The 12,075-nt window shown below is 50.4% G+C and overlaps 1 protein-coding gene across 1 annotated transcript; it reads right to left on the reverse strand.

The window, feature by feature from the left end:
• Positions 1–606: 606 nt before the first annotated feature.
• HCN3 (hyperpolarization activated cyclic nucleotide gated potassium channel 3) lies at positions 607–10,638 on the reverse strand (the record flags this gene model as incomplete). Its single annotated transcript, XM_081340264.1, has 8 exons — positions 10,349–10,638; positions 5,955–6,384; positions 4,961–5,122; positions 4,548–4,766; positions 4,070–4,216; positions 3,181–3,421; positions 2,340–2,504; positions 607–1,694 (listed from the first exon to the last, which is right to left on the reverse strand). Exons 1-8 carry the CDS (start codon positions 10,597–10,599, stop codon positions 607–609), a joined length of 2,703 nt encoding a protein of 900 aa, XP_081196390.1. The 5' UTR covers positions 10,600–10,638.
• Between the last annotated feature and the right edge of the window lie 1,437 nt (positions 10,639–12,075).

The following is a 12,075-nucleotide window of genomic DNA, read 5'->3' on the forward strand; positions in this document are numbered from 1 at the left end:
GATATTGCACAAATCTGGGGCACGAAGAGCGGAGAGAGAGAGAGAGAGGTCACTACGTCGATTATCTGGTCGTTAAAAAAGATTCCTAAAGGCGGGGTCAGGAAAAACACTCTACTCTGGGGTGTCCGCTAAAGTAACGGGGGTGTGTGGGGGGCGTTTGATGTGGTTGAAAATGGACACGCCGAAGATCATCTGGCTCAGGATTCCGTCTTCTTCCGCTACAGCGGACTGACAACGTGATGGTCAAGGAGCTTGCCGTTGTGGTTAACTTGACCCGTAGGCCGACGGGCGTCTCGGAGGAAGGGTTCAAAACACACTTGTGAGCAAGTGTTACAAAGCCGATGATGGACAGGTCAGCCTTTGTTTTACCCGAGGGAATTTGCTAGCCGACGTGTTGATCGTATCTTGGGTAGCTGATGGTGTCTGCTCCTCTTTTGTCGGATCTCCGTGTAGAAATGCTTCCTAGCCCCCCCTCCGACAGACTTCGGCCAGGCCTGGAGATCTGCCCTCAGGATTGTGCGGCGTGTCTCTTTCCTTGCCCCCACCCCAGCTCAGCCCCCAAGGCCTGCCCACGAAGGGACTAGCAGCTCTGTGTTTACCCTGGTTTCACATATGAGACGGCAGCTTCGGTTTCCCCGTGTTGACGTCAGGACTGAATGCTACGGAGCCCTTGCGGGAAGGTGCCGTGCCGTGCCGCGGAGCGGAGGCAGGCGACTGAGGGGTGGTGGCCCCACTCACCGACCGGCTGGACCCTGAAGGGGCCTGCTGGGAGGAACCAGGCTGCCCAGCGGCCCCCGTGCTCATTTTCCCTAACAGACCGGGAACCGACGGAGAGGAACGGTACGTGATGTTCCTGGCTGACTTCCGGGCCTGCTGGGACGACCCCATGTCCAAGGGTTGGGCGAGACGGTTTGGCAAGGAAGGCTGAGAAGCCGAAAGCGGCCGGACGTCCTGCGTGAGACATCCTGCCGAAAGACCCTGGGAACTCCGATGTTTGACCATCTGCTGAGGCTGCAAGAACAGGGAAATATGGGAGCCGGTGGCCCGAGAGAGGCTGTAGTGCAGAGTTCGTCCTGGCGGGACAGACGTGCTGTGTGCTGCCTGCTGCAAGAGAGAGGTGGAGACTGATGTACCCCGCGTTTTGGACAGCTGAGGCTGGCTCATTCCAGGGATGGGGTCCCCCTTTTGAACAGGCCGCGGCGGGACGTGACCTTTGCCCAGTGTACTCCCCAAGGGGGACATGCACTGAACCACGGGAGAACACGGCGAGCCGGCTGCGGGCGTCTGGAGGTGGGACTGCGCCCCTGAGGCAGGCGAGCTGACGGAGGAGGGCCGGGAACACCCCAGGCTGGGTTGAGAGCGGCGGGGGTGGTGCAGGAGAGCAGCCGAGTCGGGGGAGAGGGGGCTGGAGATGGACGAAGGGGGGAGGAAGATGTGGGTGGCCAGACTTTGCTGGTGTGTCAGTGCGATGGCCACGCTGGTGGTGGCGGCCGCAGTCCGCAGCGGCGCGTGGACCAGTGGCTCCCAGATAACCGGCTTGCCGCTCAGCTCCCGGCCGGCAGTCATGGGCTGGAGGTCCTGGATGTTGTGTGCCATATCTTGGTCATGCTTGACGATCTGTTGGATGATCTCATTGTTGACCGTGCTGGAACTGTGCTCCGCTCTCTTCCGCAATAGGATGGAGTTTTTCTTTCCTGTGGGTGGACGTAAAAGAGGATCAGAGGCCACACTGGAGTGCGGACGAAACTTGGGAGAGCTGCTTGAGATGGAGATGAACTGCATTGGCATGGCGAGGAGGAGGAGATGGAGAAGGAGAAGAAGGAGGAGACAAAGAAGAAGGAGATGGGAATAGTGAACAAGGTGGAGAAGAAGAAAAAGGAGGTGAGGATGGAGAAGGAGGAGGAGAAGAAAGAGGTGGAGGAGAAGGAGAAGGAGATGGAGATAGAGAACAAGGAGGAGATGAAGAAGAAGAAGAAGAAGAAGAAGAAGAAGGGGTAGTGGAGAAGAAGGAGAAAAAGGAGATGAGGATGGAGGAGGAGGTGGAGGAGGAGGAGGAGGAGGAGAAAGAGCAGAGGAAGGAGAAGGAGGAGACAGAGAAGGAGACGAGGATGGAGGAGGAGGAGAAGAAGGAAATTTCTGACATATACATCAGCAGGAGAGATCAGCTCAGAGCAGGATTGAACAGCTAACATCTCCTCAGCATCTATCAGAAGATCCCCTCAGAGGTTCTCCTGCAGTGGTTCTCCTTTGTTGGGACTTCACTGATTTTGTGAGGAGTCTCATGGGCCCAGCGAGACAACCTACGGGCCCTGTAGTCCTCCATCCCTCCACCCCCTCACCTATTCGGTCCAGCCTATCCATGGCAACTGTTTCAAAGGCTCGACGCATCATCGGGTATTCCTCCAGGACTTCGTTGAAGTTGTCCACGGAAAGGGAATACAGGCGGCAGTAGGTGTTGGCCCGAACGCTGGCCGTGCGACGGCCCCGGGTCAGAAGGCAGATCTCTGCAGGGGCAAAGGAGAAGAAGAACACAGGGTTTCCTGCCTAAGCGGGGGTGGGGTTGGACTAGAAGACCTCCAAGGTCCCTCCCAACTCTATTCTATTCCATTCTGTATATTCTATTCCATTCCATTGTCTTCTATTCTATTCTATTCTATTCTATTCTATTCTATTCTATTCTATTCTATTCTATTCTATTCTGTATTCTATTCTGTATTCTATTCTGTATTCTATTCTATTCCATTCCATTGTCTCTTATTCTATTCTATTCTGTTCCGTTCCGTTCCATATTTTCTATTCTATTCTATTCTATTCTATTCTATTCTATTCTATTCTATTCTATTCTATTCTATTCTATTCTATTCTATTCTATTATTATTTATTGACTTCAAGGTATTTATTGAAGATTTGCTAGCTAGCTTTCGTGCCTAAGGCGGGACTAGAACTCGCCCTCTCCTGGTGATTGGCCCAAAGTCAGTCAGCCAACTGTCACGCTAAGGCGGAACTAGAACTCACCAGCTCCCGGTGACGGGCCCAAAGTCACCCAGTTGGCTTTCACACAGAGAGAGAGAGAGACTTACAGACACCTTTGCAAGAGCCAAACCTCTTGACAGGCCCCCTCGGAGAAGCCGTTCAAAATCTCGTCGTTCCTCCCCCTCCCCCCCTGCAAGAAAAACCTACCCCCGAAATAAGATCCGTCCGAAAGCTTCATTTCCTTGGAGCCCCGGGTCAGGATGCTGACCACGCCGTGTTGTATGAAATACATCTTCTTCCCCACCGTTCCCTCTCGGATAATGAAATCCCCCGGCTGGAAGACCTCAAAGCGCAGCTTGGTCAGCATCGCCGTCACGAAGTTGGGATCCGCGTTGGCGAAGAGAGGCATGTTGTCCACCAGATTCCGGCAGTTAAAATTGATGATCTCCTGAAGGAGGGACGGAATTCCGAAGGAAGGAGAAGAAAATCAGGAACTGACAGAGGAGAGAGGGGAGGGGGAAAAAAAAAGGCTTCCGATCGGGGCGAATTGGGCGTTATAAAAAGACAACCGGGGCACTTACAATATTTTCTTACAATGTTTTCTCCAGATCTAATACTGCATTTGTCCCGATCAAAAATATTGTGTGTTAAAAAAGAAAAAAAAGAGAAAGCAAATGGATAAAATTTTCCTATCCCAAACAGAAGCACATTGGGACAGAGAAGAACCCAATTGGACAACTAGAATCTTATCAGTGCTGCTGGAAATTAATAATAATAATAATAATAATAATAATAATAATAATAATAATAATAATAATAATAATAATAATGATGATGATGAAGAAGAAGAAGAAGAAGAAGAAGAAGAAGAAGAAGAAGAAGAAGAAGAAGAAGAAGAAGAAGAAGAAGAAGAAGAAGAAGAAGAAGAAGAAGAAGAAGAAGTTGGAAGGGACCCTGGAGGTCTTCTAGTCCAACCCCTTGTTCAGGGAGGAAACCCTATCCCATTTCTGACATTTAAAACCATTTAAAAACAGAACTTGCTGCAAAACTGGCCAGCCTGCACTAAGCGCAATTGCCTTTCCTTCGTGGCTTGTACCTCTTTTAGCGGTTCGCTCAATTCTTCCAGAATATTGTCTTCGTCGAACATTTTCCCCTGGTATCGGTGTTCGTAATACTCGTGGATCCGCTGACGCGTGTCTCCCGGTAACTTATGGAAGGACATGTACTGCTCCACTTGCTTATACTAGAAATGGAGGGACGGAAAAAGCTTACATTCAGCCAAGAGAAACATCTCCCCAAATTAATTAGATCCATCTCTCTACTTATCTACTGTACTTATCTATCTATTCAACTGGGGGGGGGATGATAGATATGTTTGTCTTTTTAAAAGAGTTTCAGTTTTTGCCTCCGTTCATTTTTCCCCCCCTCCTTTTCCTTTTGGATTTTAATCTTCGGAATGAAATACCAATGGAGACAAATGTTTTGGAGGTTTTTTTTTCTCTCCATCTCGCCAGAGAGAAGCTAGCACTGGCAAGCCGCAGAATTTGGCAACCCCCCGGTGGAAATCTGCTCACCTTCTCCTGGTATTGGCGCCGGGAGGAGTCCAGCGACTGGATGAGGGCAGTGGCATGGCCGATGAACATGGCGTAGCAGGTGGCACCCACAATCATGCTCAACATGGTCAGCCAGACATCGGTCATACCCTCGGGGGCCTGCTGCCCGTAGCCAATGCACAACATGTGGCTCATAGCTTTGAACAAAGCGTGCGAATACTGCTTTCCCCAAGAGTCGTTCTGAAGGGGCCGGAGGAAAAAAAGAGAGCGGAACTCACCGGTGTGTTTTTTGAAGCTGATTTTTCCTGCCACCGAGTCTCAAAAGTTATTTCTGTTCTGCTTCGCAGAATGGCGGGACTCTCTCCTGCCTGCTCACCCTGGCCCATTTTGTCCGACAGATGTAGGAGGAGGGGGGAAAAACAGCAACAACTCACCACCATGTGATTGATGGAAACCCAACAGTCTTCAGGGAAGTCTTGCAACATGGGGACCAGGAATTGTAAGCAGCCATCCCAGTGACACAGGAGGAGCATCATCCCGATGAGATTGAAGATCCGGACCACGGCGCTGGCCAGGTCATAGGTCATGTGGAAAATCTGGGAACGCAAGGGGGACACGGTAAGCTGATCGAACCCACGTTCTTCCTGTGCGTGGTTTACAGGTCATCTTCGGACAATGACCGTGGAGATTTTCCTTCCTCCAGGTCAGGGCTATTTCAACCAGGGTACCACCTGTGGTACATTGGCACCTGGCTGGTGGTACGCGATCATCCTAGAAAAGTGGTAGCGGGGGAGGGGAATGAGATGAACTGCTGGCAGCACCGCACAAGCCTAAGCGAGAGAGGGCTGGAGCTAGGCGACTGGTGGTACTTGGATGTTGCCATATCCTAAAAGTGGTACAATGGGTGAAAAGGTTGAGAAGCCCTGCTCCAGGTCATAGTTATCCCAAAGATGCTTTTTCCCAAGGCAACTGGACTTTCTTTTTTTTTTGGAATTATTATTATTATTGTTGTTCTTGTTTTTGTTGTTTGGTTGTTATTATTTATTATTAGGGTTTTTTGTTATTGTTTGTTATTATTATTATTATTATTATGGTTTTGTTGTTGTTTGGTTGTTATTATTATTTATTATTAGGGTTTTTTGTTATTGTTTGTTATTATTATTATTATTATGGTTTTGTTGTTTGTTGTTGTTTGGTTGTTATTATTATTTATTATTAGGGTTTTTTGTTATTGTTTGTTATTATTATTATTATTATTATTATGGTGTTGTTGTTTGTTGTTGTTGTTGTTGTTGTTGTTGTTATTATTATTATTATTATTATTATTATTATTATTATTATTATTATTATTATTATTGAAAATCACATTTATGACCACAGGATAAAAAACAGAGATACGTTTCCCTGCCTTTCCTACGGGAGATTTACCTCTTCCCATTGGTGAATGTAGCGGATGAGGCGAGAGAGCCGAAGAAGACGTAGCAAGCTAAGGATTTTCGTGAAACGGACGATACGGAGCGCCCGGGCGGTCTTATACACTTCCGAATCCACTTGCGTCTCCAGATCTACAATGAGGAAGATGTAATCGACCGGGATGGAAGAAATGAAATCCACCAGGAACCAGCTCCTGAGATACTTCATCTTAATGGTGTGGGGGTCCAGAATGATCTCGGTGTTGTCCTCTACCACAATCCCCGTGCGGAAATTCAGAACCAAGTCGGCCAGGAAAAAGGTATCCGAGAGGACGTTGAAGACGATCCAGGGGGGCGTGTTCTCGTCCTTGAAAAAAGTGATCCCGACGGGCAGGATGATCAAGTTCCCAACCATCAACAGCAGCATGATCAAGTCCCAGTAAAACCTGGAAGGCAAAAAAACCAAAAACAAAAAAAAAAAAGCCAAAACGGGGCTGGATCAGTCAGCCTCACCTGAGCGAGAATCGTTCAAACCGGGTTTGTTATCAGCCATGATTTAGAGTCTGGCTCTGGCCCAGGAGATGAGGCTCCGGCTGAGCCTTTGTGATCAACCTCGGGACTCAGTACAGGAAGTCCCCAGTTTATGACCATAATGGAGCCAATGGTCATAAAACGGGGTCCTCCGTGTGGCCGACCGGATTTTATGAATTTTGGGGGGGGGGCGGTGGTCATTAAGTAAATGCGGTGGTTGTAAAATGGACACAGTGGCTGTTCAGGGAAGCCAGCTATGGACTCGTTTTTGCTGAGAACTCTTAGTCCAACCCCTTAACCACTACCCCTCACTACCTTTTTACATGGCAACGTGATCCAGAAAGGAGCTCTAGAGAAAATGAAATTGAAATATGAGGGTGTGGCTGCCTTCAGCCAAAGACTTTGCACCATTTCTAACTCTCTCTTCTAAACTTTTAATTCCATTTTTTGGTGGGGGGGGGGCAAAGGTTTCTCACCTCTGGGCAAGAGAGGCTTAAAGTGTACAAATGTACACTTTGAGAGGAAGCAACTAAATTTCATTTTTAATGTGTGCCATTGTGCCCACAGGACAAAATGACAATAAAGGTTATCTAATCTAATATCTAATCTAATCTAAAAAAAAACTGGACAGTGTATGGATACAATTGCACTCTGCCTGACCTCAGGGGCACCATAAAAAATCCTACTCTCTCTTGAAGGAGATATGAATCCAGGAGGAAAAAAAATGAACTCTTTCCCCCCCCCCCCTTTACTCTTTGATGCAAAACGAAGGAAAAACCCATCAGACAAATATCACCGAAAGCAGAAATTAAACCGGGTTCGTCTCTTTTTTAAAACTCAAAACACGTCGACGCCAAAATGAAAAGGCCTCTGCTGATTTGTTCTCGTGGACACCCATCAAGAGCTCAAAAGCTTAATTCTGCCCGGCCCTGGCTGAGTGTTGATCATCCAATAAAGATCATGATGTAATCCACGGGTTTAATCATACAGTATTCCACGTTGAATCCTAAAGACCGAAAAACTCTATCCGATTCCCACAAAGCCATCTGTCCCTGATCGATGTACAAGCTGAGAAACATATGGAGTGATTTGAGCAAAGGAAATAGCTTCTTATGGGATAATGACCCCCTTTGCCTATCCAAGCTACATTTTCTGCGAAGCTGGCGGAGCTTTCCGATCCGTTTTGCCCTTGCTTGGCAAAAGCCAGCCCAATCTTACACAGCTCCCTCGTTTCGAACACGCGTACAAACACCCTGGTTTATCATGCCTTGGTAAGGCCACACTTGGAAGGCGGCATCCAGTTTTGGTCACCACCATGTAAAAAAGATGTCGAGACGCTGGAAAGAGTGCAGAACAGAGCAGCAAAGATGATCAGGGGACTGGACGCTAAAACCTACGAAGAACGTTTGCAGGAATTGGGAATGTCTAGTTTAATGAAAAGAAGGATGAGGGGGGAGATGATAGCAGCCTTCCAATATCTCAGGGGCTGCCCCAAAGAAGAAGCAGTCAGGCTATTCTCCAAAGGAATTATTTCCCCCTATAACTTCCAGAATGGCAGCTGAGCTATGCATGCTTCCAGCCCATAATAGTCTATTTTGACCAAAGACGGTTCTCCAGGGAAAAGCTTGAGCTGCATTATCTTCTGTTTTTCTGTTTTTTAAATGCCAAGCAAGACAGTCTACAGTGTGGGTCAGTTTTAACCTCAGTGGTTTGAAAACCAACTAGCATTTATTTCCTCTCTCTCATCATGACATTAATCCCAAGTCAAAGAAGGTCCAGAAATGCTTAAGATCATGTCTGAACTTGATCACTGTATCACGATGAGCTGGTCCCTCGCAAGACATTATCGTGAATTATTTGCTGAAGGTACAGCCTCTCTTGAGCTACATCTGAAACTTCTTAGTGGCTGCAATTAATAATTACTCAGAGAGTAAACGGAGGCTTTTTAGTGCAACGAACAATGATTGTGTGTTTCCCCCACAGAGTTTGAAGTTAGGATGAAAGACTCATTGTTATCTTCACAGTAGCCTTGCAAGATAGGCCTTTAGCTGACCATCAGGGTGTGTGTGTTTGTGTGTCTGTGTGTGTGTCTTCGAACAGGACCCCCAGATGATTTCAGAAGTGCCTTGCTAAGGAGGACTTTGGTTGCCTTTGAAAGGGACGATCAACACGGACTAAACAAAATGAACCCCAAACAAGAGCATCACGTTTGCTTAAATACAGATAGTCCTTGACTTACAGCCGTTCATTTAGCAACCGTTGGAAGTTGAAACAGTGCTGGGGGGGGAAAAAGTGACTGACAAACCCTCCTCTCCATTACGACGCCCCAAGTCGTGCGATCCACAATTTGGGTGCCTGGCAACTGGCGTACATTCACGGCGTCCCTGGGTCAGTTGGTTTCCAACAAGCAACACCAATGGGAGAAGCCGGATTCGTTTAACGGCCTTGTGATTCGTTTAACAACGGTGATTCGCTTAACCACCGTAGCAGAAAAGGTCGTAGGTCAAGCGCAACTCACTTAGCAACCGCCTTGGTTTAGCAACAGAAATGCTAATCTACAGGATGTGATCGTTAAGTCGAGAACTACCGGTAGAGGATTCCCGTCCCCTTGAGGGACAGGAAGAAGCAAAGTAACCCCCCCAAAAAACTGGTAATGAGGGTGCCATCTATATCAGACCTGCTCAACTGGACCCTTGTCCCTAAGACAATGCACAGCCCAGGTTGACCACTCCCACCAGACTCTCACCAGAGTGCCCTCACCCAGAGGAAGGAGAGAGAGACCTGGATAACTTCCCCCCAGAAAATAACTTCCCACCAGCCATTCCCAGCCCAGCAGTTCCTCCGCCTTGTCCGAGGCGTGACCCATGGGAATTGTGTATGGAGATCCAGGTCCTGGTTGTCCCAAAGATGCTTTTTCAGTAGGCAACTGGACGTTCTTTCTTGGAAGACATTTTGCTTCTCCTCCCAGAAGCTTCTTCCACTCTGACTGGAGGGTGGGGGAATGGAAGGATTTATACTCCTTGCAGACCGCTGGTCATTTGCCTTCTTTTATAGAGTCGTTGAGGCTACTTGGAGGTTTGTCTGTGTCCCGAGTGGTTGCAAATGGGGGTGGAGCCTTCTTGGAGCTGCTGAAAGGATTGTGTTCCACACCCATTTGCCCCACTCAGGTGACGCCGAGGACACAGGTAAACCTCCAAGTGGCCTCAACAACCCTCTGAAAGGATGCAAATGACCAGCTTGTCTGCAAGGCATATAAATCTTTCCCTTCCCCACCAGCCAGTCAGGGCCGAAGAAGCTTCTTGTCGGAGGAGAAGCGAAACGTCTTCAGAGCCAAGGAAGTCCAGTGGCCTCTCCGGGGAAAAAAAAAAGCACCAGTGGGAGATGGGAATTGTAGTGCATCCAGCAAGGATACCATGGGACGGGGGGGAGAGAGAGAGAGAGAGAGAGAGAGAGAGAGAGAGAGAGGAGAGAGAGAGAGAGAGAGAGAGAGAGAGAGAGAGAGAGAGAGAGAGAGAGAGAGAGAGAGAGAGAGAGAGAGGGAGAGAGAGAGAGGAGAGAGGGAGAGAGAGAGAGAGAGAGAGAGAGAGAGAGAGAGAGAGAGAGGGAGAGAGAGAGAGAGAGAGAGGAGAGAGAGAGAGGGAGAGAGAGAGAGAGGGAGAGAGAGAGAGAGAGAGAGGGAGGGAGAGAGAGAGAGAGAGAGAGAGAGAGAGAGAGAGAGAGAGAGAGAGAGAGAGAGAGAGAGAGAGAGAGAGAGAGAGAACTTTCAGCACCGCGGACAGCGCCGCCTCCGCCGATTCTTTCGCCCGGCCGAGCAAGCCGAGGCCCCGCGGGCTCTCCAGCGGGGAGTGCCCCATGGGCCGAGGAGTCCTTCCCCTTTACCTGAAGTCACTGTAGGGGTGGATGATCCAGAAGCCGGCCGACTTGACCCGCTGCTGCTCGAGCTCCACCGCCTTGTGGCTGCCAAACATGCGGAGGGAGAACTTGTTGACGGCCGGCTGGAGCAGGGCGCCCAGTTGGCGCCGCACGAAGGTGCCGCCCGGCTCTTCCGGGCCCGAGCCCGAGGCGGCGGCGGCGGCGGCCGAGGCCAGGTCGGCGGCCACGATCTGCTCGGCCACGCGGGCCGGCGCCATCTCGCCCTTGGCGGCCGCCGAGCCTTTGCGCGTGGGCGGCTGCGAGGCGCCCTCGCCGGACAGGGCGGCCTCGCCATCCAGCAAGGTGGCCGGCGCCTTGAAGCCCGGGGGTTCCGGGGGCTCCGGGCCAGGCCGTCGGGCCGGAGCCTCGGCGGGCTCGGCGGAGGAGGAGGAAGCGGCGGCGGCGGCATCCATAGCGCTCAAGCGGGCCCTTCAAACGCCCTTGCCCGGGGGGCCGCGGGCGCATCCCTCCCGCCGCCCCGCGCGGAGGCCCGACGCCAGGAAGGGAAGGGCAGGGCGGCGGGGCGGGCGCGGCTCCAGGGCCAGGCGGGACGGGCAGGGGCTCATGCCCCACCCGCTCGCCCCCCACCCGGGCCTTTCTCAGCCCCTCCGGCCGGCGGGGGCCATCCAGGGCAGTGCCGTCCGCGCCCCCGACCAGCCCAGCCCAGCCCAGCCCAGCCCGAGCCGCTGCCTTGCAGCCAGGTACACGCGCGAGAGGCGGGCGGGCGCCGCCTAGTGGGTCAGCCGCCGCCCAGCGCCCCCCCCCCCACTTGCCCACTCCCTCCCCCGCAGCCTGGGGACCGAGCCTGGAGGGGAGGCGGAGGGAAGCGATGACGGAGGAGATCTGCTATCCTGTCAACCCCCCTTAGTCCAGGGGTAGGCAACCTTGGCTCTTTGACGACTTGCGGGACTTCCAGCTCCCAGAATTCCTGAATCAGCCATGCTGAGTTTAGGAATTCTGGGAGTTTATTTATTAAATTGTATTGATTTATTAAAAGTGTAGACCGCCCTTCTCCCGAAGGACTCAGGGCGGTGTACAGGGCAATAAATATTTATTTATTTATTTATTTATTTATTTATTTATTTATTTATTTTTATTTTAATTCCATTTATATCCCGCCCTTCTCCAAAGACTCAGGGCGGCTTACAAGGGCGGCTTACAAAGACTTACTTACCAGGCGGCTTACAAAGACTCAGGGCGGCTTACTTATTAAAAAACAAAGTACAAAAGTTTAAAAAAAACAATTAAATATTATGCCTGATATATACGATAATTAAAACCATGTTAAAAACCCCAACCCCAACCCCATCAAACCAGGCCGGATTGCTCAAATAAGTAAGTTTTTAGATCCCGCCGGAAGGAGTGAAGGTCGGGGGCCATCCGGAGCTCAACCGGCAAGCGGTTCCACAGCTCTGGCGCGCCCACAGAGAACGCCCTCCCCCTTTGAAGTCCGCAAGTCATCAAAGAGCCAAGGTTTGCCTACCCCTGCGCCTAATCCTACTTTTCATTCAACTAGACCAGGGCTCTTCCAACTTGGCTCTTGGATGGGTTGTGGACTTCAACTCCCAGAATTCCTCAGCCAGCGTGCCTGGGTGAAGAATTCTGGGAGTTGAAGTCTCCAGAAGCCATCAAAGGGTCAAGTTGGAAGACCTCTGAACTAGACCTATCTAATTCCAGCAACCGTTCCTTATATG

The sequence above is a fragment of the Vipera berus genome, assembly GCF_964194415.1.
Source record: "Vipera berus genome assembly, chromosome: 16".
In the NCBI taxonomy this organism is placed as follows: domain Eukaryota; kingdom Metazoa; phylum Chordata; class Lepidosauria; order Squamata; family Viperidae; genus Vipera; species Vipera berus.